The sequence below is a fragment of the Loxodonta africana genome, chromosome 6 (assembly GCF_030014295.1).
Source record: "Loxodonta africana isolate mLoxAfr1 chromosome 6, mLoxAfr1.hap2, whole genome shotgun sequence".
NCBI lineage: Eukaryota > Metazoa > Chordata > Mammalia > Proboscidea > Elephantidae > Loxodonta > Loxodonta africana.
Window position 1 is genome coordinate 98,871,829 of NC_087347.1, and position 26,279 is coordinate 98,898,107.

The window sequence follows — 26,279 nt, forward strand, 5'->3', positions numbered from 1 at the left end:
CACTGAGTGCTTGCTCTGTGCCAGGCACCAGTCTAAGCTCTTTATAAACATTACCTCATTCAATCTTCATAGCCACCCTGTAAGTAGGTACGTCACTGGCTGCGTTTTACAGAGGAGACTGAGCCACAAAGAGGTGAAATAACTTACCTAGTATGTGGCCGAGCTGGGTTCAAACCCAAGCAATGCAGTTCCAGATTCCGAGCCCCCAATCACCCAGCTACACTGCCTGTAGCAAAGAGTCTTGCTGTCTGCACATTCTTGTAACGCAATCATTCGATTGCTAGGATTGTTAAAGAGTGACAGCAAGTTGAAATGCTGGTTTAGATGTAGACCACGTGTGTGACTTAAAGCTCCCACAATGATGCTGCTATAAATCAGGCTTCTTGGCTTCAATACTTTAGGGGGTTAAATCTGAAAGCAACCCCTCACCCACCCAGAAGTCAACTCGTGTACCTTATGTACAGATATCGTTCATTGGTGACTAGGAATCAAAACCAAGAGAAAGGTCAGAACAAACCCAAACAATGGTACAAGGTAGGTTGGATACAGGTATTCAGGGCACAGAAACAGTACCAAGAAGGAAAGACAGAGGGTAAGTCCGAGAGGCAAACAGCATATAGCAAATAGCATACTAGCTTGGGAAGCTCAGCCTAAACCTAAGGACATACCAAAGACCCAGACAAGAAGGGCATTGTTTTTCTGTAGCCAAAAGCACAGAGAGAAACCTCAGCTCATCCCAGGGTGAAGTGAATGAAGTGACGGAGGAAGAGGAGTAAGGCGAGGGTTCAGAGAAGGGTGGAACTTCCTTAGTTCAAAGAAAGAGGAGCCAACAGCCTACATGGACCAGAAGCTTAGGACTTTAGCTGATGATAGTCAACTTGGAGAAACAGTCAAGGAGCTTGAGAGTCAAGGAAATCTGAGGTTTAAGTGCTATATTAGAAAACAATGAATTTTCTATATGGAAACTCCTAAAATTTCCCTATTTGTGTGTAGCTTCCTGTGACGAGACCTCTTAGAGTAGAAGGTAGTTTGTGCATTCCAAATGTCTGGGTCCATTTAGTAGGCACACAGGATTTCAAGCCCTTAGGCACAGATAACCATATGGCAGAAAAGGGGAACAATGGTGAAAGTCTGCAGATCTTTGTTATGTTTCTGTTTTCACTCCAACGTGTAAGAAATTGAAGATATTATTTTTTAACAAATAACAAATATACTCATGATGTTGTTGTTTGGTGCTGTCGAGTTGGTTCTGACTCACAGTGACCCTATGTACAAAAGTACGAAACACTGCCTGATCATTGCTCATGTTTGAGCCCATTGTCGCAGCCACTGTGTACTGGTCATATTTTGAGTGCCATCCAACCTGAGGGGCTCATCTTCCAGTACTAAATCAGACTATGTTCCACTGCTACCCATAAGGTTTTCACTGGTCAATCTTTTTCCGAAGTAGATGGTAGTCTGCCTTAGTCTGGAAGCTCCACTGAAACCTGTCCGCCATGGGTGACCCTGCTGGTATGTGAAATACTGGTGGCATAGCTTTCAGCATCACAGCAAAATGCAAGCCACCACAGTACAACAAACTGACAGACGAGTGGTGGATACTCAAAATAAAGATCTTAAAGTGGCAAAACCTGAAGAGGTCAGAGCCATCCTATAACAACTGTCACTGACCCAGGGACTGTCACACAGATGAGACACAGGGGGCATACCTGAACATCTGGGCTCCTCCACTGGCATTTCATAACTGTGTTAACCTGGGAGATCCTGCTATCAATTACAGACTTTCCCAGGGTGGTTTTATGTCTCAAGTCACAGTGTAAAAACACTGTATTGTTTCTTCAAATATACCATAAGCTCCCTAAATGAGTCCCTTCCAGCTGTACCACTGTGATGTTTTATTCTTCATCAAAGATTTTATCAAAGTTTATCAAAACTTAATTAAAATGATGATTTTCAGGCTTAATATACATATATATGTATATATAATATATATAATGATAACAGTATAGTCCTCAAAACATTAGACTCATTATCTGTACCAATACCAGAGGGGCCTCCTGGGCCTTTGGCTTCATTTGCAAAATTTTCAGTTGGGTGTTTTTATTGCTATGATAACCTCAAACACCAGTCTATTATGCACATTCTAGATGATCTAGCTGACGACCTCATAAACAAGCATTCCCATGCAACTCAGCACCATATTCGCTGTGTGTTGACTGAACTGTTGCCATTTTTCCTGACTTTAATCATCTTCAGGCTAAAGAGGAAAGAGCTGGACACAACATGAGAAGGATGTGTTCCAGCCATGCCAAGGCAAGATGACTTGAAGCTATGCTGTGGTTCTGCAGTGGTTTTAACAGAGACAAGGGGTGAATGAATCGAATCATGTCATGCATTACACGTGGAAGTTTGGGCTCACCAAATTCTATAAGAAGCAATCCATTCACTGAAGTTAGCTTTTTATTTTCAGCAAAAGACCACACTGTCCACTAAATTATGTCCAGGTTGGTGATTAGGATTTTTGATTTGTAATTTTATTTGAATCTAATTTCTAAATTTGTTTTGACTATGTTTGTATACGATCTGGATGTATAGGGGATTCATACTGTCTTAACCTTGCAGATATTTAATCATATTATAAAAAATAATTTAAATCAACCCTGGGACTCTGTGAAAATTTTATTCCTCTAAAAGTCAAAAAAAAAAAAAAAAAAAGTTATTCCTCTATTTACTACAATGGGCTGAATCTAGGAAACCAAAACAAGCCGATTCTGCCTTCAAGGCCTTTCAGAAAACAGCCCTGGTTTCAGCAATGCCCCACTAACGCCATCTGGTGGGCACATTTGAACAAGTAACCACCACCTTGCTGGTTCTAAAGCACTGCCCGTAAAGAAGGCCCATAACCTCATAACCTGGGAGCTAGACAAATATTTAAGTGGTATCTACAGTAAATGAGGGGCCTTGAATGAGCATCTACACTGCTTGAGAGGGCTATTTTAACCTCCTCTCATCTCAAACCTCCAACCCTGTTTGTTCACCCTCCCCCTAGCTGATATTCTGGCTTCTGACTTACAAGAAAAAATAGAAGCGCTAAGACGAGAGCGGAAATCCTGGTGGCGTAGTGGTTAAGAGCTACAGCTGCTAACCAAAAGGTCTGCAGTTCAAATTCATCAGGCGCTCCTTGGAATCCCTATGGGGCAGTTATACTCTGCCCTTTAGGGTCGTTATGAGTTCACATCAACTGAACGGCAACGGTTTGATTTGTTTGTTTTTCTGAAGATGACAGTCATCTCTCCGTCCTGCTCACCCTATCTACCACCTATCTGCATCTGAACTATCACGGTCCACACTGCCGTCACCCTGGGTGCAGTGTCGCTCTTGTGTCCTGGATGTAGCACCTCTCATGTGGCTAACACTCTGAACCTATAATCCCCCCTCCGCCCCTTTCCCACATTATCAACTTCCCTCTGAGCTGAATCATAACCATTAGCACACAAATATGCTGTAGTGGTGCAGTTAACACACTTGGCTGCTAACTGAAAGGCTAGAGGTCTGAGGCCACCCAGCGGTGCCTAAGAAGAAAGGCCTGGTGATCTGCCTCCAAAAATCCAGCCACTGAAAATCCCGTGGAGCACAGTTCTATTCTGACACACAGGGGTCACCAGGAGTTGGAACTGATGTGACACCAACTGTTTTTTTTTTTTTTTTTTTTTTGTAATATCTCTTAACTTAAGAAAAGAAGAAAATCTGTCTGAACTCCACCTCCCTTCATTTCTCTGCTCCCCTTCAAATAACTTTCCAAAAGTGTCGCCTACAGTTCCTGACCCCACTGTCTCAACCTCTACTCTGCCTTTGTTGTTCGCAGCTGCTGCAGAGTCGACCCAGGCTCATGGAGACCCCACGCACAATAGAATGAGACACTGCCTGGTCCAGCACCATCTCCGTCATCAGCTAATGGGACCACTGTGATCCAATGGGTTTGCACTGGCTGATCTTCAGAAGTAGATCTCCAGGCTTTTCTTTCTAGTCCATCTTAGTCTGGAAGCTCTGTTGAAACTGGTTCAGTATCAAAGCAACACACAAGCCTCTACTGACAGGTAGATGATGGCTTTGTATGCGGCAGACTGGCCCAGAATCAAACCCAGGCCTCCCACATGGAAGGCGAGAATTGTACCACTGAACCACCAAGTCCTCATCCGCTCTCCCTTTTGTCCATGCTAACCAGGCTTGCTTCCTCCTGTCCACTGAAGCTGATCAAGGTCATCTGCATCTGGTCCTCATCAGCCATCCAGCCTGTTGCCATTGTACCCAAGCTCCAAGCAGCATTTAACGCAGCTGCTCACTCTCCTTCTAGGAACAAGGTCTTCACTTTGCCTTAGGGACCCCACATCCTCCTTCTCAGGCCCCCTTGCTAATGCTACTTCATTTTTCTCATCTCTCCATTTGGCAATCCCCAGAGCCTGGTGTACCTCCATCTTCCCTAGGTTATCTCCCCAAACCCATGGCCTTAAACATAATCTATAAGGTCATAACTCTCTTATATAAGATCTCTGGCCCTGACCTTATTCCTGAGCTCCAGGCTCACCAATTCAACTGCTGATCTAGGTTGGATGTCTAAGAAGCAGCTCATCATTAAGATCATGAAAACTCTTGGTTTTTCCCCAAAACCTACTCATTTCCCAACTTTCCATATCATGGATAAAAAGGTACCAATATTTACCTAGTTGCTAGAGCCTAAACCTGAGAATTACAAGCCCTAGTGGCACAGGGCTTTGGTAAGCATTCGGCTGCTAACCAAAAGGTGGGTGGTTCAAATCCACCAGCAGCTCCGTGGAAGAAAGATGTGGCAGTCTGCTTCCACAATGATTACAGCCTTGGAAACCCTATGGGGCAGTTCTACTCTGTATTATAGGGTCACTACGAGTCAGAGTCGACTCAAGCACAATGGGTTTGGGTTTTTTGTTTTTTTTTTTAAATTAAACTAAGAACTACCTTGGATTTTCCTGCTTTCCTCCTCCCCCACCCAAACCAGTAAGTTCTGGGGACTGCCTGGACATGCCCCCATTTCTGGCTCCAAAGAGAGAGCTGGAAGACTCAGCGGTTAACTTCTACCCTGGGCACACACACTTCAAAATGAGGATCCCAAAGGTCAGGGAAGACCACTTCGAAACAGTTTTGTAGAGAATAAAGTATTCTTTGACAGTTAAGAGATGGGAGAGGGAGGGAGTGAGGGAGGGAGAGGAGTATCCACTAATTAGATAATAGATAAGAACTACTTTAGGTGAAGAGAAAGACAACACAGTATACAGGAGAGATCAGCACAACTGGACTAAACCAAAAGCAGTTTCCTGAATAAACTGAATGCTTCAAAGGCCAGCATAGCAGGGGCAGGGGTTTGGGGACCAAGGTTTCAGGGGACATTTAAGTCAACTGGCATAATAAAATCTATTAAGAAAACATTTTACATCCCACTTTGGAGAGTGGCGTCTGGGATCTTAAACGCTAGCAAGTGGCCATCTGAGATGCATCAATTGGTCTCAACCCACCTGGACCAAAGGAGAATGAAGAACACCAAGGACACAAGGTAATTATGAGCCCAAGAGACACAAAGGGCCACATAAACAAGAGGCTACATCAGCCTGAGACCAGAAGAACTAGATGGTGCCTGGCTACAACCAATGACTGCCCTGACAGAGAACACAACAGAGAACCCCTGAGGGAGCAGGAGAGCAGTAGGATGCAGACCCCAGATTCTCATGAAAAGACCAGACTTAATGGTCCGACTGAGATTAGAAGGACCCTGGTGGTCATGGCCCCCAGACCTTCTGTCAGCCCAAGACAGGAGCCATTCCCAAAGCCAACTCTTCAGACCCCTAGGGATTGGACTGGACAATGGGATAGAAAAAGATGCTGGTGAAGAACGAGCTTCCTGGATCAAGTAGACACTTGAGACTATGTTGGCATCTCCTATCTGGAGGGAAGATAAGAGAGCAGAGGGGGTCAGAAGGTGGCGGAATGGACACGAAAAGTGAGAGTGGAAGGAAGGAGCGGGCTGTCTCATTAGGGACAGAGCAATTAGGAGTGTATAGCAAGGTATACATAAATTTTTGAATGAGAGACTGACTTGATTCGTAAACTTTCACTTAAAGCAGAATAAAAATTAAAAAAAAAAAGTTTTGATCTCATCTAAGCAAAGAATTCCACATTTTCAATTTAAAAAAAAAAATGATTTAGCTTCCTAACTTCCAATTAATTCTCCACTCCACTGGCTTCTATCCTTTCTTAAATTGTACTTGCTCTCCTCTGCAGACAGACATCCAGTCAATGTCTTAAAAATATGCAATGTTCTTCCTCCTAACTGTGAGACGATTAGGAGACATTATCTTTAAAACCTCTTCCATCTGTGCCAAAATAAGATACCCAGTTAGACACTGGCCGTTTTCACTCAGTGGTTATAATCTGTTGCTATGGAGACTATAAAGCTATTTTGTAACAAGTCAACATTTAATTTATAAATGTTGTAATAAGTCAACATTTATTGACTACCTACTACGTGGCAAGTACTGTACTACTGATGCAGTATTAGCCCCTAACATTTTTATTGAGTGCTTTTTATGGGCCAATCATGTTAGAAGCATGACCTCATTTAACCCTCATATCAACACTAATGACCCAGGTAAAGTCTCCTCCCCATTTGACAGATGAGCAAACAGAGGCCGAAGTTAAGCAGCTTGTTAACAAGTCCCACAGCCAGAAAGTGGAAAACCTGAACCCGTTATCTTCCTGTGTCCAAAGCCAGTTCTCTCAACCACACTCCCATTCTGACAACTGCAAAAGGAAGTGTGTTTATGTTGTGACATAGTGCCTAGCTACGGGGGTTGTATGACTAGTGTCCAACAGGTCCCAATTTCGGGTAAAAAGTTCTCTTTGAATAAAGAGAGAAGATGAATACCCATGATGGGCGAGGGTAGTTCTGTTACTCCGAAGGTCTCGAAACTTTCACCAGACCTAGTGATTTCCAATGTTCAGGATGAGATGACATTTGGTTATATGGACTTTACATAAAATATGGTCTGACAGAGAGACCACTATTGAATCCACTGCAAGCCCCTGGGTCAGAATTATTTATTAAGAGCTTGCTGGGAGCTAAGCTCTGCATGCTTGCATTCAGTCAAGTAGTGCTTATGTTGCATTTAGTGCAGCGCTGCTCTGTATTAGGTGCTCTGTAAACACAGAGACTGCTGGTTGTCCACCCCAACACCCATTCTCTCTGCCCTCAGTAAAAGAGCACTACTCTTATTTGGAGCAGTGATGTCCTGCTAAAAGATCTTTTCCAGCCTCTCTCACAGCTAGACGTGGTCATGCGCCACAGCTCTGGCCAGGGGGATGTTCAGTGGGGTTTCTGAGAAGACTGCCTAAAAGAAGCTGATTCAGCTGGGGGGCTGCTTTTGCCTCTTCCCTGCTTCCTCTGGCTGCTAAACGTGGAATGCAGGCATGACGGCTGGAAGTGCAGAAGTCATCTCAGACCGTGAGGTGAACTTGAGGAAGGAAGGCACTTGTTGAGGACAGTGGGTCTAAAGTTAAGAGGCAGGGTTTCTGGTCTCACTGTAGAGTTCTTTGACCAACCACTGACTAACCAGTCCCAAATTTCCTTCCCAAGTAAACTTTCGCCTTGTATAAACCATGGTTACTTTAGGTTAGTAGTCCTCAAGTTTTGGTGGATATCAGAATCACTTAGAGTGTTTGGGAAAAATGCAAAAGCCCTATGCTCCCTCACCTGCACCAGGTGATGCTGTCATTCACCAGAGCTCGAGAACCAGAGCTTTAGGCATTTCTGTTCTAAGCTGCCAAACTTGATCTTACCCAGTACAAGTTCCCTTCCATGCCAACCTCAACACTCACAAGTCAAAACATTCAATTTTATTTCTCATGCAAAGCTAGGATCTGGGTCTGAATGGGTCGTCCCCTGCCCAGATCATTTCCTACCCTCCCTCCCAGGAAACGGCAGATGGTGGTGGACACGCTGCCTGCCCTCGGGCTGCCCTGGCCTTCCCGCTTGTTCCCACTAATCTGACCAGCCCTGGCCTGCTCCTGGGCATGCTGCCTGGGCCAGTGCAGGTGAAGGTTGCTCGGGTGCAGCCACCGACACTTCCTCCTTGGGAGTTTTAGGCTACACCTTAGCAATGCTGTCATCTTCTTCGTGAAGGCTCCAGCCTCTTCACATTTGCCTTCCTCATCCTGAAGGACTGGAGAAGGAACCAGGTCAACTCTTCCTCTCAAGCATTGTGGTTCCACAGCCTGCAAGCTCGCCCACCTCGAAAGCTATCCTTCCTTTGTAAGGGTTTACAGAGTCCGAGCACCACGTCGGGAGCCGCTGCCTCCCATCCACAGGTTTTTGATTCAAAGTCAGAGTTTTTCTAAACAGAAGTTTCTGGCCACCTAGTTGTCTGTCTGCTCCGCCCAACCAGTCATGCTTTCTTTTCTCTATTTCAACTACAAAAAGACAGGCTTTTTTTCACTCATTTGGGTCTTTTTCCTAAAACATATCACTTTTTTTTTTTTTTTTTTTTCTTTCTCCTGGTAGAGCAACGTAGGTTGTGAGTAAAGAGGTTTATAGACCCCCATCTCAGAGAAAAAAAGGGTCCGGACTCACATAGATATTAATTAGCAGGATTTTTAAAAACCCAACTTGTTGAATTCAAATGTTATGATAAAAATACAACTTAACATTATCTGACTTTTTCTTTATATGCAGTTCCCAGAACTTACAGTAACCACCCGCACCTGTCTGCTCTGGGTAAAAGCAGTTGACAAACAGGTAATGCCCTTTCGGATGCCAGCTCCAGAAGGGAGTCCCACAGACAAAAGCAGACTCAGATGACTCACTTGTCACACCCTCTCCTATCCCTGGGGGTGATCAGGTCTGGCCTTGCTCAGGGTCCCACCCGGCCCTAGGCAGCCCCCAGCTGGAAGACCCCAGGGCTCTAGATTGAGCTGAGGGCACACTCTGGTCCCTGATAAGCTGGAATCCCCAGGGCTGTCCTGGAGCAGAGTTGAATTCCTCTCCATTGAAGCCCTACACACATGTGGCTGAGAAATGGGGGCTTCAGGAAGACAAGAAGGCCTTGTCTTCAATCTGCCCAGGGCTGCCCCCCAGAGAATTCACCCCAACAGGAGGAACTCACTTCATGTTTATTTCTGGTAGTGAGTGGCATTTGAAGAGCCGCCTCCGCCCCCTCGGATGGTATGGACGGCCGTTGGAGATGATGCTGGGTAGTGTCCTGGGCGGATGGGCTTGGCTGTCAAAGCAGAGAGAAAAGACATTCAGAAATGGCTTAAGCAGCAACACCCAAATACTTAAGGGTCACACGTGACAACCAATAGTCACTATTCTTATGAATTGAAAAGAATTTTCAAAATTTTTGAAAACAGGAGGTTTACCCTCCTGTTAGTACAGTTAGCCAACCCAGAGCACTCACATGTTTAGGGGACAGAGAGAACTTACATATCAATTACTTTATTTGTAAACCAGGTTGAGGAAAATGAAAGGGTAAAGTCTCAAATAAGAAACAAAGCACTTTAGGTTTCATCTGCAGTCAATCCAAAGGTCCCCATGGGGAATTCAGGGGGATCTGTGTAGCCCCTGAAATTGGATGCAGAATTCCGTCTGTGGTTTATTTTTCTGAGGAAAGCGTTCCTAGCTCTCCAGTAGGTTCTCAAAGAATATGAAGTCCAACAAATGCAATGAGCCACTAATCTAAGGTATAATTTTAAAATGAGAAACATGAAGTTGCTGGTTTATAATACATCTGCACAGCAATAGCTGATGGAAAATACCATATGTTATTAGAAATGTTTACATTAAAAAAAAAAAAAAAACTCTTTATAGTTCAGAGTCCATTCTATTCCTACGGCTCTATCTGAGAGGCTATGATTCAGTAACTCCACCTTCCTTCCCCACATAAGCAAAAATCTCACATCCATCCAGGTCTTCCTGGAACTGCAGGCACACTCCAGGCCTACCGCCCAGCTTGGGACCACACCCAATCACTGATGCCAGCCTGGCTCTTGCCAGGGTATTACCAAATCTGCACTTCCACGCAGAGCTCCCTGAAGCTTCTGACTCCAGACTCCCACGGCTCTGATCGGTGCAGTATATGTGGCTGAGAAATAGTATTTCTAGTATTTCTAAGACTGTACCTTTGTTCACAGCTGAACACCTTTGCCTACAGCTTTGGCTAGCTCCTCTGTGTAGCTCAGAGGCTCTGGAGACCACTGTGTGTGCTGCAACCAGCCAGTGTAAGGAAGTAGGGCTGCAGAGAGCAGGCTCCCCTAAGTACTGCATGTTTGATATCACATACTGATACTGATCTATTATTGTCAGCTGCCGCTGAGTGGGCCCCCGACTCCTGGTGACGCCATGTACAACAAAACAAAATGCTGCCTGGTCCTGTGCCATCCCCATGATCAGTCGGGGATCTATAGGGTTTCCATTGGCTGATTTTCAGAAGTAGATCACCAGGCCTTTCTACCTAGTCTATCTTATGCTGGAAGCTCTGCTGAAGCCTGGTCAGCATCACAGCAACATACAAGCCTCACTGAAAAACTGGTGGTGGCTATACAAGAGGTGCGGTGGCCAAGAATCAAACTTGGGTCTCCCACGTGGAGGGCAAGAACTCCACCACTGAACCACCACTGCCCCTAATATTGATATTACATAGTGGGCCCACTCAAGTAGCCTCAGAGTATCAAGTTCCGTCTTGCCTGTGGAGTCATCACCTTTCAGCAAGGTCACAGGCGAAAAGCCACCATAGCTCCCGAAATCCTTTATGAGTATGGCACGCACACATACCGATCTGGGCCGAATGGGCCCTCCTGGCCATGTTTTTGGCTCGCACGGCCTCCTTGATGCGGTCCACCTCCTGCTGATAGCGTTTTCGGTCCCGCATGGCGTTCTCCTTGGCTTCCTTCAGCGCACTCTCCAGGGCCTTGACACGCTCCGCCGTAGCACGCAGCCTCTTTTCCAGCTTGGGCAGTTCACACCGCAGATCTGCGTTGTCCCGGACCAGCTGGGGCAGGGACGAACATGGAAGGGAGGGAAAGGTGGAATTACCAGAACGGCAATGCTGCAACAGGGAGCTCCAGACCACTGGGAGGTGACAAAGAAGGTAAAGCAGCCTCTGCAACAGAACCACCACCCCCGGTGGGTCGTCCCTGAAAGTCCTTAAGACCGTAAACTCTGTGAGCAGTGAAGGCAATAAAAATCCCACACCCTGTGACTCCGACTTGCTAAATACACGATTAACTGAGTGGGCGGGCGGGGCGGGGGGGCGGGGTGTGGAGAATGAAATGAAGTTATTTCCAGCTACAGGAAGCTTCCAGTCTTTAAAGTGAGTTTCGAAGCACTTCATGAAAGACGTGCATGTTCCAGAGATCTCCAAAGGCCTCACTTCATGCAGGATCCGGTGTCTACACTGGCATGTGGTTTGGCCCCAGCTTTGCAACATATCCAGAGGCCAACAAATAACACCGTGCATGCTCATTCTTTCATTACCTAAGACCCACAGTTAAGGAGCAGCAGCCCAGTCCTGGGTTTAAGAGCTGGCTCAAGGCCCAGCTCTATTATTTCTAGCCATGTGACTTGGTGTAGGCAAGTTATCTGTCCACCGTGAGTCTCGGTTTCTCATCCATAAAATAAAGATGCTACAAAATCGGGCCACTGTGGGACTCTAAGTAGGTAATGCAGTTTTGAAAATCATAAAGGTGAGTTACTGCTGGATCCACATGTGCTTCGAGTACCTTTGGGTCCCCAGCTCCAGCACCGGTGCTTGGCAATGGGTGAAGATTTCATTAAATACTTGGTGAGTACATGAATGAAATAACTAAAAAATTTCAGAGCCCTATTTTGAGTTTTCTTGCAGTTTCTGCTTTTCTCCTTTTTAGCAACAATTTGCTCTAATGACTTCAGCTGTGTTGAATCTGTTGTCCTCCCTCTGAGGAAAGGTGTCATCATCAGTAAGGTTGAAAAGGACTTAACGAGTCAAGGAGAAATGACATCCCCTTGGCCGTGTAATCCAAAACATTGGACATTTCCATCATATTCCAAATTCTAAAGACTGAAAGCAGTCACAAACATGCCAGCCTTTTAACAGGAAGGATCCAAGACAAATAACCTGCCTAAGTCATTGGTGGGTTTGGACATGGCACGTTTTGCCACCCTAGACATGGCAAGGATCCTGGCGGGCACAATGAGCACCAGGAAAAGGGTGACAAAGCAGAAAAGGTGCTGGTTTTAGGCCCAGTTCTAGGCCTACCCATGGAATGAAGCAAGCCACTCCTCTCTCCCAGTCTGTTCCATTGTCTGTAAAAATAAGGGGCTTGAACCAGCTTGGTAATTTCCACATTGCATTGTGTGGAGCTTTCTGGGACCCAGAGGAGTCTCAGAGGTATCATGGGAGACACTGAGGCCAGCTGGAGTTCAAGGTGGGGGTGCAGGCAGGATGAAAATGCAGGCTCTGAATATCCCACTCCCCAGACCCCGGCTCAAACTCAATTCCTTATAACTTTATTATAAGGGAAGTCACTAAAGGCTAAAGGATTTTAAAAAACCCTTCCAGCACTAACATTTACTGAGGATCTATAAATATCAGAGCCTTCTCCCCATGTTGTGGCCAAACCTAGTGGGGTTTCTTTCCAGGAGAGAAAGAGAAGCTGAGGCAAGCTGAAGCAACTGTCCTACCTGTTTGTGAACTTTTGTGAGCTGCTCCAGGTTATTCTCCAGGAAGGAAATTTTCTGCTTCTGGGCAGCACTGCCTCCTCCATCATCACTGTCCAGCTCCACACTCTGCGTCAACACCAAGGGGTCAGCAGAGCAGACCATCAGACTCCCACCCTCATCCCCAGGATACTGTGGATGATACATTTTAAACTGTCTTTTTTTAAAAAACCCATCCAACCAAAGGTTATTCTGTGTTTGAAGAGGGGTTCTAAAAGTTTGGACTCAAAGAATTTCCCAATTAATTTCCTTGGTTGGTGTCACAAGTATAAAAAGAAAAAAACCACTTCAAATCTTCTTTTGAACATTAAATATTATTTCTCTTTAGTGAAACACACCTCTAAAGAAAGGTGAATAAAGATTTTTCTTTCAAAAGAAAGCATTCCAGCTCATTAAGGAGAACCAGTGTGAAACCATAAATCCAAGGCCTAAATTTGATGTCAACAATCACGACAGAGATGACAAAGAGATGACAAGTCATCAAGCTTGCAGTCAATGTCTATGGTCGTGCTAGAAGGCTCAATGGCCTCAGCTTGTCCCTTTAGCTTCCAAGTCCATGAAATTCAGTAGTACATCAAACTCAAGCTAGTCAGAGCGTGGGGGTGTTGGGTAAACTCTTGAAACTGGCAAACACTGCACTCCTAGCACTGCCAAGCTGAGTGGCAGAGATGAGTTGAGAAACACATGTGCAAACACATCCTGGGGTCCAAAAATGGCAGAGCAGGTTTGCTTCATCTGACTACAGGGGAGCTCACCAGCCTTCCTTTTCTGAGGGGTGCTGACTACATGAGCATCTCAAACCTGCTCTTCTTCAGTTTAAAACCAGGGTTCTCAAACCTGAGTCTACATCAGAAACACCCAGAGGAGGGCTTGTTAAAACTCAGGCTGCTGGGCTCCTTCCACATTTCCAGTTCAATCTGAGGTGAGGATGGAGAAGTGGCGTATCTAACAAGTTCCCTGGTGACCCTAACGCTGCTGGAGCAAAGACCACACTTAGAGAACCAATGGTCTAAAGGTTGGTCCTCCCTAGAGAGTTTTATAATGAGGTCAAGAAGTCTGATCTCAAACTCTTAGTCCTCCCTCGGCCCACAGAGTCCTTATGGTCTCCCTCTGACTAAGGCTTTTTGGTCTTTGTCACGATCTCTGCTCAGGTCCCTCCTTTTCCAGTCTCCCTTCCATCACCTCTGCTATGGCTTCAGGGATTTTGATGATTGTGGTCACTATCTACCTGCTTGACTGGTGCCACTCAGGCCTTGAAACCTCCCAGCATTCTCTGCCTCCTTTCTTTATGATGTTGCCTGGCTTTCAAAACTCAGTAGAACCATCCTGCTGGGGCCACTCCAAATCCATGCTTCTGACGCGCAGCTGACACACTGCCCAGCAATCCTTGGCCTCATCCCTAGCAAATTCCCCATCGCAGCTATCTGAGCCTCTCTAGTCTCCTTGGGCTCCCCATTCTCTTCCCTCCTTCTCCACTGACGACCGAGCCTCCACATTAACTGAGAAGATCAAAGTCATCAGATGCAACTTCTTTCCACTGTCACGTATTTCCCCGCAAACGTCTCCATCTTGACTTCTCCATGCACACTCCTCCCTCTGAGGAAAATGTGCCCCTTCTCCTTACCACACCTAATGCATCCATCATTGCTCTTTCCTCTGCCCCCTCTCAAACCATACCCCATCAATCACCTCCTCTCTTTTATACACTTTACATACTCTTTCCCTTGGCTCCTACACACACACACGCACACACAGAAACATACATGCACACATCGCAAACATGTGCACACACATGCACATACAAACATACATAAACATGCACACACACACATTCTTCTGAAACACATCTTCCTCCAGTCCTATTATACTTGTAGATATGGCCCCATTTGCTCCTCATCTATCGCTTTTAAATATTTTGAAAGAGTACTTTCCTGGCTGCCTTCATCTCTTACCCATTCCTGAAGCCTCTGTAAGCTGCTCTGGGGATTTGCACTTATTGCATCTTTCTGAGATCACTGTGCGTGTCATGAGAACCAAAGAAGCTCAGACTCAGTAAGTCGCGCAGATCTGTATTCAAATCCTATCTCTGGCTCTTCCTAGCTGTGCGACCTTTGGTACGTTATTTAACATTTGAGCCTATCTCGCCTGTAAAACAAGAATCTTAAGAACCACTCACATGACTGCTGAGGAGAGCAGATGTTAACTGCTTTGTGAACTATGACCTAGCCCACAGTGACCTCCTAACAGACAATTGTGCAGGCTCTCCACTGTCTAACTTCTCTAGGCATCCAGCTTCGCTCACCAGGCTTCAGGACAACGCTCTCTGATGTGGCCCCTCTGTATTTTCCTGCATTATCACAGTAGGGTCAGATGAACATTTGTTAATTTGAAATGAAGGCCAAAAAAAGATTGTAACTTCCTTTTTCTAAGAAGGAAGAATCAGTCGGGAAAATGTCCCCAGGTATTTTTTGCCTCCAGCACATTGTTTTAATAACATTCTCTGGCATGAAGTAATTAATTTTTAAGTATAACCAATCCCTACTTAAGCAAGTGCTATTTCAACAGGAAAATGATTCTTTCTGACTCTCTTTTTATTTTCTTCTCAGTCAATCTCATTCAGACAAAACAGGACTCACTTTTTTAACTCGGGTGGTCAGATCCTGGACAAAGAGTTTGCGAAGGTTATGAAGCGTCTGCAGTTCTCTAGACTGGAAAAAAAGTTTTAAAAAGCCACTTAAGTCAGGGAAACCCAGTAACCCCAATCACATTAAATTTATGATATGTTTGGGACAAGGTCATTACCCCCAGCAGTCTGTACTCGCGCTCTGCAAACCCGCCGTGAGGTTTCCCCTCACCTGCCCCCCCACTCCACACCCTCTGTGCCCACCTCAGCCTCATTATCAGGAGCACAGCAAGGTGCAGACCAGGAACCTGAACAATGGCCTGTGAGCTAAACAAAGTCTGCTCGTTTGCTGTGCTCTACATGGAGCCAATTTTTTTTTTCCCTCAACCACAAAAATTTCTAAGTTTTCTCACAAAAATTCCTTTTCAGCTATGTTATATCGGAATGGATTTCTTTTTTCTCGTCTTTGCTTTATCACATAAACATTATATATAATACCATTATAGGTGGAATTACGTCCCCCCAAAAAAGGTAATGCAGAAGTCCTAACCCCTAGAATCTCAGAACGGGATCTTATTTGGAAATAGGGTCTTTGCAGATGTAATTAGTAGGAATTAAACCAAAAAGCCAAATCTATTGCCATCGAATCGAGTTCAACTCATAGCGACCCCGTGTGAGAGAGCAGAACTGCCCCATAGGGTTTTCTTTGCGGTAATCTGCAGGGAATCACATTGCCAAGTCTTTCTCCTGTGGAACTGCTTGGTGGATTCAAACTGCCAACCTTTGGGTTAGCAGCTATACCTCATCGTAGCTCTGGGTTGGCCCTGATCTCTTTATAAGGATCCCCAGTGGTGCAATGGTTAAGAACTTGTCTGCTAACCCAAAGGTTGGCAGTTTGAACCCACCAAGCCATTCCGAAGAAGAAAGACCTGGCAATGTGTTTCCCTAAAGATTATAGCAAAGAAAACCCTACGGGGCAGTTCTACTCTGTCACACAGGGTCGCTATGAGTCAAGATGAACTCGATGGCACCTAACAACTACAACAACGAATTTCTTTATGACAGATATCCTTAGAAGAAAACAGTGACACTGCTGCAGAGGGAAGAAGCCATGTGAAGATGGAGGCAGAGACGAATTATACTGCCACAAACCAAGGAATGCTGGGGCTACCAGAGCTGGAAGAGACAAGGAAAGATTATCCTCCAGGGCCTTTGGAGAGAGCACGACCCTTTCGAGACCTTGGTTTTAGACTTCTAACCTCCAGAATTGTGAGAGAATACACTTCTGTTGTTTTAAACCACCTAGCTGGTGGTGCTACCATACAAATACCAACAAGTTTAAATTAAAAAGGTAGCCGCACTTCCTCCTGCCCTAACGAACTGGCATTTTTCATGTTCCTACGCCCCCTGCTGGCCCAGGTTCAGATGTTCCTATACTTGACATCCCTGCGGTTGTGGATGAGGCAGTTAGAAAGCACAGGCTTTGGTCCATTGCTTTGGCTCTGCCACTTTTCACCTGGGTAGCCCTGGGCAAATTATTTAACCTTTCTCTGCCTTATTTTTATTTGTAACATGAGTAAAAGTATGTTACCTCGGAGGTGTTTCTGTGATGATTAAACAAGATGATTCTTATAATAAAACTGTTATAAACAGTTCCTGGCACATAGTAAGTGTTCAATAAACATTAAAACCAGTTGCCACCAAGCTGACTCCTACTCATGGTGACCCCATGTGTGTCAGAGTAGAATTGTGCTCCATGGCTGATATTTTGGAAGTAGATAGCCAGGTCTTTCTTCTGAGGCACCTCTGAATGGACTTGAACCTCCAACTTATTGGTTAGCAGCCAAGGGACTCCCAATAAACATTAGTTATTATTATATGTGTATCATATTTGACTTAACCATTTCTCCATCAGGCATTTCTTGTTTCCTTTTGTTGTTGTCGTTATAACTGTCCTGAAATTAATTTCTTGGGGGCATTTTTTTCCTTCATTTTGGATTATTTTTTACAAATGAACCCTTAGGAATTGGATTGCCAAGAAAAAGTCCTCAGCCAAACCCGGTGATCTTGGTTAACAAGATTGCAAAGTCAAAAGATTTCTTTCCATTCAAGTCTCCAAGTATTTACTACAAGAGATATGGTTAATTTCTTGCAAAATATTTTCCCACAAAGGAGGAAGAGAAAGATAAACCCTGCATCTGACCTTTTCAATTTGTCTAGATTGGCCTACTCTAACACAGAATGTCAAGGGGTGCAGCTCACATCTGCTGACAGGAAAAAAAGAGAGAGAGAGAGAGAGAAACAAACACAGGCTATAAAGTGACAGGAACACTAAGTTTCTTGGAATTAAGCTTCTATATTAATTTAAGGTCTTATTATTACTGGTTCCAATTCTGTGTTGAAACAAGAAGCACCTGAAGTCAACTGCATCCTTGGATGAGGTAAATTACTTTCTGCAGGAAGCCACATGAATCTGTTATTATGAATAATGTGCACACAGCACCTGTCCAAGGCTTGGCCACTTTCCAAAGCAGGCAGAGGGCAGCAGCTAGTGCTCACAGGTATGTAGACACGCTGGTCCCCCCGCCACCCCCGCCTCTGCCCAAGGGAAGCACAGTTCTCTAACCTACTCCTGAAGGCCTGCAGCCACTCCTGCTTCAGTAAGTCTATTACTGACTGAACCGTAATCACAACTAGTATTTTGAGAATGAAAAAAAGCACCATAACAAACAGAAATAAGAGAAGACACACGAGCTTTGTCAAAGGGCCAGGCACTTCCTTGGGCCCTGTATGTACCATATAATATCGGAGTCCTAAGTTTGGAAACTTTCTCTCTCTTTTTTTTTTTTTTTTGAGACAAGACATAGGGCGGGGCACAGATATTACTGCACATTGTTTTTAGGTGGATTCAACGATAAACAGCTTGCAAGGGGCAGCTGGAGATCTTTAAATTAGTTTGTAACTTATCTTCATGTACAGATATGCTTGGACAACTGCAACCTGACTTCCCACATCAATGAATCCTCCATCATACTCATTATTCTGCTCCGTCACTTGCTTCCCTCAAAGCTTTCCCCTTCATAAGTTCTGTCCTTCATGAAAAGCTCAGGGCTCTGCCTGCTGTCACAGCAGACAGTGAGGATGGGGCCAGGGAGGTCCAGTCATGGGAGCCCAGGCAAGGTATCCTTCAGCAAACAGACCGTTAAAGCAAGCTGGCCCTCCACAACCTGTGGGCCTTTTCCAACATCCCCCAAGAGGGGATCCATAGACTTCAGCCTCCAAAGGGCAGGTTCCATTCCCTTCCCTCCCTCACCCAGACCCTCAAGGAGGGCAAGCCTTGAGCTAAGGAGGGTTTAAGAACAGTCAGCCTAGGACTGTCAGTCTGTTTCTGAAAACCACTGGTGGCTCGGGAAGGATTCTGGTCTAAGGTTCAGTGACAACTTCCATGTATACACTGTAGGGGTCCAATCTTGACTTTTTAGAATGTGTGTGTGTCTGTTGTATGCATGTGTCTGTGTGTGCTGTGTGTATGTGCTGCATATGGGAGGTGAGTGAGAGACAGAAGGTGAGAGTCACCATGTCAGTCCATGTGTGTGAGTAACCAAGTGTGCAAGGAGACACGTGAGAGTGAGTGCAAGTGCAGGGTGGAGACGAATGAGGGTATGTGTGAGTGTGGGATGTGAGCGAGTGTGTGGGAGGGAGAAAGAATGAGTGGATAGATACGAGGAAGCCAGTGAGGAAATATGTTCCACAGAAGTATTCCAAACATTAAAAAAGGCAAAAAGATTGATTGAATGTCCTTTATATATCACACTTGTGAGTGTGAGAAAAAGCATGTGAGAGTCTGAGAGAAAGTGCATGTTAGTAAATATGTGAGCGTGTGTGTACGCGTAAGCGAGCAATAAGGGTGTGAGCAACTAAGCGTGGATGGTCAATGTTAAGTGTGAGAATGTGACTGCATGTGAGTGTTAGAGGGGGTGTACTGACTGATGAGGGTATACGGGTGAGTGTGGGAATAGGAGTGTGTTGAGTGAATGTGTAAGTTGAGGGTGAGCAAGAGTGGGAATGAATGAGTGCATGAGAGTGACTACGCAAGCCAAAAAGTGTGTGCAAGTGAGAAAGTGTGAATGATCATTAGTGAATGTACCAATGTGTTACGGAAGTGTACTGAGTGAGCAAAGAGGAATGTGTGTGTGTACGTGTGTGAGAGTAAGTACAGGTGTGTGAGTACAGGTGTGAGTGTGTAGATGAATGCAGAGGTAGAACATGAAAGTCAGGGACTGTGTGTGAGAGTGACTGTGAGCATTTTGTGTGGAGATGTATATGAGTGAGTTGTAAGTTGAGTGTGCATGAGTGAAAGTGGGATGGTATGTGTGCTTCAGTGTGTGTTAATGAATGAGTGATAGTGAATGACTGAGTGTACCTGAGTGAGTTGTGTGTGACAGAGAAAGGTAAAAGAGTGAACGTCTACATAAGTGAGCACATGAGAGTGTGAAAGTGCATGTATGGCTGGGGTGAAGGAGCATGCGCAAGAGTTCATATGTGTAAAGGACGAAAAGATACTCAAATATCATTTATCTCTGGCTGGCAGAAGTATAGTAAATTTTTAATATTCAATATTTTTCTGAATTTTTATAACAATTTCGGTTATTACTTCTCTGGGAATAAAAATCCAAAAACGAAACCGGTTGCCGTCAGGTCGATTCTAACTCACAGCAACCCTAAAGGACAGAGGAGAACTGTCCCCATAGAGTTTCCAAGGAGCGCTTGGTGGATTCAAGCTGCCGACCTTTTGGTTAGCAGACGTTGCTCTTAACCACTACACCACCAGGGTTTAGATGTAAATGAAGATACCAAACCCAAACCCAAACCCGGTGCTGTCGGCTCGATTCCAACTCATAGCGACCCTGTAGGACAGAGCAGAACTGCCCCATAGAGTTTCCAAGGAGCTCCTGGTGGATTCAAACTGCCGACCCTTTGGTTAACAGCCGTAGCACTTAATCACTACGCCACCAGGGTTTCCAAATGAAGATAGATATATGAAATTTTGTGGTTTCATTTCTGCTTCCCCTACAGCTGCCCTCTCCACAGTCTTCTTTACCATGCTCGAAAGACCTAACTTCCTTTCAATTTAGCCATCTTACTTGTGTCCATAATGGCTTGAGTCCTCATTCCTTTACTTGGCTTTGGGGAGCAATTAACACTGATCCAGGGGACAGAGTGCCAGCCTTGGGTCTGGCCTAAAGCTGTAGGTAGATGACAGGGCTTGGTGCAGTCATCAGGTTCTTGGGAACAGGCCAGTCACACACCAATCCATGTGACATATGAATGATAGTATGGATTGAACTGTACCCCCCCCCCAAAATATCTATGGAAGTCTTGGTCCTATGGAATAATCCTATTTGAAAATAGGGTTTTTCTTTTGTTATATTGGAAATCCTGTTGGCATAGTGGTTAACACCTATGGCTGCTAACCAAAAGGTCAGCAGTTCAAATCCACCAGGTGCTTCTTGGAAACTCTATGGGGCAGTTCTACTCTGTTCTATAGGGTTGCTATGAGTTGGAATCAACTCAACGGCAATGGGTTTTGTTGTTGTTGTTGTTATATTAATGAGGCCATACCAGTGTAGGGTGGATCCTAAATCTAATTATTTCTAAGTTATTTTAAAAAAGCAGAATAGACACAAAGAGACACACAGGGGGAAGATACCAAGGAATACCAAGGAACACCAAGGACCTTATGGGACTACCAACATTGAAGGACCGCCCCCTAGAGGCATGGCCTGAATCTGGACTGCTAGCCTCCCAAACTGTGAGACTATAAATTTCTGTTCTTTAAAGTCATCACTCGTGGTATATTTTGTTAAGGCAGCACTAGGAAACCAAGACAAATGGAATTAAAATGTACGACTGCATCTAAACAGTTTCTCCCTGTTGTTGTATCCTGTGAAGATGACTGGATATGTTCTCACCAGATAAACAGGTGATGCTGGGATAGTCGTCTAAAAATGCTGGCTGTGTGGTATGACCAGAGTTCACTGTGAAGGGCTCCCAGGGTCCTTGGGGCCAGGCTGACATCCTCCAGAGCACCAAAGTGGGTACCAACCAGAGGAGGTAAAGCCAATGAATTCAGGATAGGGAAAACCAAACAGGTTTTCACTGGAAAACCCAGGAGCCTTTCAGAGGTAAGCAGGGTCTGTCATTCCTCTGCCCCAAGGTCCTACCTGACCTGCACCTCTCTTGCCTTTATCCTGCTCTCCCAAGCTCCTGTTCCCCTCACTCACTCAGCTGCAGATATGCTGACTTCCTGCTGCCCCTCCACATGCTAGGCATGGACTCACCTCAGGGCCTTGGCACAAGCTGTTCCCTCTCCCTGGAATGCTCCTCCCCTAGACACCCTCATGCCCCGCTCCTTTACCTGCTTCAAGTCTCTGCTTCACTGTCACCTCCTCCATGGGGTCTCCCCCAACCACCAATCTCTGCACTTTCTATAACCTTCTAACACAGCACAGGATTTGCTTCTTTATGGTTTATCTCAATAATGTATTCTTCTTGATGGCCAGGATCTAATCGCGGTTGTATACTGATGCAACCCAAGAGTGCTGGAACTTAGTGCTTCGAAGGTGCTCAACACATCCCTGCTGGATGTCACAAAGTGCAAAGCCATTGATTAGGAATTCAGTCAATTCTCACTTTGGTACTCCAGGGTAGTGGCTGTTTGACCAGGGATTGATTGATGCTTAATCATTCCATCAAAAGGAGTCCTGGTGGTATGGTGGCACAACAGTTAAGCACTCAGCTGATAACTGAAAGGATGGCAGTTCAAACCCACCTAGTCGCTGAGTGGGAGAAAAGACCTGGCGATCTGCTCCTGTGAGGATTTCAGCCTAGGAAACCACACGGGACAGTTCTACTCTGTCTTAGTGGTTCACCATGAGTAGGAGTTGACTCCACGGTACACAACAACGACAACATTTTATCAAGACCTGGGGAAAAAAAATTCTCTAACTCCTGTTTTTATGTCTAAAGGGTATGTTTTATGTCTAAAATGATACATGAGATACTGCCAGATAAAACCTTAGAATAAACAAATCATAGAGTAATCCAGTCTTTGAGACTAAAAATGAGTTGGGAAACATCTTGACTTTCACATACCACTGTCTCCTCCAGCCCTTTGAGATCCTCTCGGGCTTGTTCCCTCTTATCATTGAGCAATCTACAAAACAAAAAGGAATCATAATCCCTCAAAGAAGAATCAGAGTTATTCACACCATTTGCATCTGCAGATAAATCAACAAAACAGCTGGCACAATCAGACACCCATTATGTTTTTAAATTAGCCTAATCTAACCAGGCTGTGTGGACCTCTGAATGACAAAGGATCTCACAGGGATGCTACAGAGCTGAGGAAATATTTAAACTGTACTCACAAGAGCTTTTCCAGTTTCATCTCTCTCTCCTGGTCCTCTATTTTCAGCTTGTTATAATCGGAACTCAGCTTCTCCTGTTCCAGTTGCAGCTTCTGATTCAAACTGAAATTGAAAGGAAAAAGCAATACATTCAACATCAGCCTGAAATTCTGAGCCACCCAACTGAAAAAAACGAGTTCTGTTCCAACCCCATTAGTTCTGTGCAATAAAGGCGGCAATTCTGGAGGACTTTGCAAGATCAGAGAACAACCTCACCGCTTCCTCCCTGCCCAAGTGAAAACTAATTTCTGGGGAACATCTGAAGGCATGAAGCGTAGGCTTTGAGAATGTATTTATAGTTTGCTTGTACAAGAGCTTCAGGGGAAAAATAACGAAACAGGAAAAGGGCTGATACTTTAAACCAGAGAATGAGAGGCCCTGTTGGAAGAATTCAGCTTCCTCTGATCGGTCCATGTCAGGCACTCCCATGTTGGCAGGTGACCATACTCGGCCATCTCAACCTTCCCTTCCTCTCTGGCCCCATGTTCTGGTCTCAATTTTGAAAATCATCTCTCAGAATCATCTCAACTCCCTCATTGACACAGGGGCAGTTCCCGCTCTGAGGAGCCCTCGAGGAGGTGGTATAGAGAGGAGGAGAAACTCGCCACCTGGCTGGGGATGCTCAGCTGACGTCTGCATCAGCCCAGCACTTAGAAAAGCTTTTGTGTGGCCGTGCCTCAGTGACTGTAAAGGAACAAATTACACACAATATGAAGGAAAACCAGAGTCCATTTGAAAGGCACTGGGAAGGAAGCTTTCCCACCCACTAATTCTCTCATCAATCCTCCTTCTTTCCCTCTTCCCCTACCCCGTCTAGTTAAACATTTTGAGGGTGATTAAGCACGAGACCAGCTTGAAGGGGAAAATATAACATAGGAGGTAGAATGGGAGTGGCCCAGAAGGAGAACAGGAAGAGAAGATGTTAAATCTTTTACTTTGGCGGACTATGCTGAAAAAAAAAAAAAAATGCTAGACCCCCAAAAAAGCCATATAGACTTTTGCTTCTGTTATCAGTCTGCTCTTTAAAATGCAAATACACTGTGGGAGCAGCTCGTGTACACTGGAAAGAGATTTGGATCAGTAGTGTGGAGAATTTAACTCCAGTTTGATTCCTGTTCAGCTGTGTGACCTTAATCATTCAACCTTGCTTCCCACGTAGAAATGTTTCCTCATCTTCAAAACTGGGTGGGAAGGACCTAGATTTCCAGTCTAGATCCCAGAGGGGTCAGTGGTTAGAACTGTATTTCAATATAATTAGGTTTCTTTATAATCCTATGTTGTAGGCATTTAAAAACATTATTCTGAAAAGGGCATTTTGGAGACTGCCGAGGGAATCCACGGCACAAAACGCTAAGAAGCCTCAGAAGAGGAGCCCCTAAGGCACCTTCCTGCTGGGTGACTTGAGTGTGGCCAGTAAGGTGGGAGGTAAGAGACGGGAGAAGCCGTTACAGAGCAGAGGGCTGTGAGTCCAATGAAAATGGGAGCCCTCCTGGCAGCAGCGCTCCGGATGCCCCCTTGGCAGCGGTGCTGCAGGTACGTGATGGGTAGGCCACTATGAAGTCCACAAGTACGGCCAAGCGGCTCTGATTGTGCAGGAAGCGTGTATGTGGTGGGCTGAGGAGGAGGCAGCAGCTAGCTGTCTTCTCTGGCGTATTTATTAACCTATTAGAACCCCTGAATCAGAAACAATTTGTTTTTTTCATCTTTTGATCCAGTCTCCCCCTTTTCTGGGGCAAGTGTCTGCCCAGCTGACTCATCAGCATGACCCTGGACCCTGTCCCATGGGGACTAGGAAGGGCAGCTGGGCCCGCCTGCCACCTGCCATACCAGATCCCAGGGAGGCTCTGCTCCAGATGGGAGAACAGACCTCAGGAACAGAGCGCCAAGCCCACTGGGTCAACAGGAGGGCAAGGCGCAGAGCCCACAGGGGAAGGAGGGCAGGGCCCTCAGCTAAAGGCCATGCCCTTTTGGGTGGCCTGAGACATGCCCTCCCCCAGTCCCATGCCAACTCACTCCCGAATCTCATCAATGATTTTTTGCTTCTCCTCTATTTCGTCTCGAAGTCTGGACAGCTGCTTCTGGTGAGCTTCCCGGTGGCTCTCCATCTGCTGCTCCAGTGCCTTCTGCAACCCGAGCCAAGAAATATGTGTCATCCTCTCACTGGCACTCAGCCCACCCTGTGACAAGCCCTGGATCTGCTTCCACTTTCTACCCCATGTCCCTTGGATGTTGGACCCCAAACTGAGGCCATTTCTGGCCCTCGTGCTCCCAGAATTCAGCCTTGCTTTACTGTGACATCCAAACACAGGAGCGGTTATAAAGTTGAGTGGCCCCTTGGAGCAAATTAGTGCACTGATTAAATAAGAAGTTATTCTCTGACCTTCTGCAGCTCACCTGAGCCACAAAGCCTCTCTAGCCAGGTCAGTCAGAGGGCAAGGACCTCATACTACCCAGGTGGCCTCAGACTAGCCATGTAACCTGTGTGAGTCGCAGCTCCTTGTCTGTAAAATTGAGGTTCACACCCTGCTGAATGCAGAGATTTATGCTGAGATTCAACGAAGACCTTCCCACCAAAGTGCTTTGAAATTAGAAGCAAGGCCCATCAAGGCTGGAGCAGGGTCACGCATGTGGGCATTACTTTGAACTATGGGCTTTCATTCAATAAAGCTTGAAGTTTGCCTAAAATGTATCAAAATTCTACATTTCTTCATATCCCGATTTTAATCACCTCGGGAACTTATTTCCTCATCTTTTTCCTACTTTTCCCTTGCTGTTTGAAAAGGGACCAAAATAAAGATCGCTATGTTTAAGATGGAAACAAAGACTTGGGGTTTATATTTTAAAAGGTGGAGAGGGGCGATGTTTTCTTCCATTCAAAGGAGTGAACCCTGACAACGTGGCCCATGCAGTAATTTGTGGGGCACTGCTCTTTCTCTTACTCATCAGGTATGTTGGAGAAAAGGTGCTAATGCAACAGAACCATTATCTAGAGACCTCTCAGGTTTCCGGACTGTCACATCTTTCTATCTCGTTTCTAAGCCAGGCCACACTCTGAGACTGCTCGGATAGCCAAGCAGGGTCCCTCCCCCTCCTGCCATACACATCTCTGATGGGGACAGATTTTCCAAGAACAAGAAATGCCAGTCCAAATGCAGGCTGGGCTTGTGGAAGGGGCCGCCATACACACCTTCATTTCCTCAGCATCCTGCAGCCGCGTCAGGTGTTCCTTTTCCTTATCCTGGAAGCTGACTTCGTGCATTTTTTCTGTTTTAAATTTTAAATAATGATTTAAGATTTAACTCGCAGAACTCACTCAAAAGTAAAATTTTTTGAAAAAACAGCAACGGAGTGCAACATCAACTTAGATCAATAATTACAACCACAGCATATAAAGGAAAAGGTCTACTAGTGA

At 45.4% G+C, this 26,279-nt stretch overlaps 1 protein-coding gene across 2 annotated transcripts in view; it reads right to left on the minus strand.

The window, feature by feature from the left end:
* Positions 1 to 26,279, minus strand: part of KIF5C (kinesin family member 5C) — a 208,426-nt gene that overhangs the window by 9,275 nt on the left and 172,872 nt on the right. For both annotated transcript variants that reach the window (XM_003405850.4, XM_023542961.2), the window contains 8 exons: positions 26,055 to 26,131; positions 24,881 to 24,990; positions 22,829 to 22,930; positions 22,554 to 22,614; positions 15,412 to 15,483; positions 12,740 to 12,844; positions 10,853 to 11,069; positions 9,186 to 9,299 (listed from right to left, as the gene is read on the minus strand). In XM_003405850.4, coding sequence (XP_003405898.1) covers positions 9,193 to 9,299; positions 10,853 to 11,069; positions 12,740 to 12,844; positions 15,412 to 15,483; positions 22,554 to 22,614; positions 22,829 to 22,930; positions 24,881 to 24,990; positions 26,055 to 26,131 — 851 coding nt within the window. In that variant the 3' untranslated portion in view covers positions 9,186 to 9,192. The remainder of the gene's footprint in view (positions 1 to 9,185; positions 9,300 to 10,852; positions 11,070 to 12,739; positions 12,845 to 15,411; positions 15,484 to 22,553; positions 22,615 to 22,828; positions 22,931 to 24,880; positions 24,991 to 26,054; positions 26,132 to 26,279) is intronic.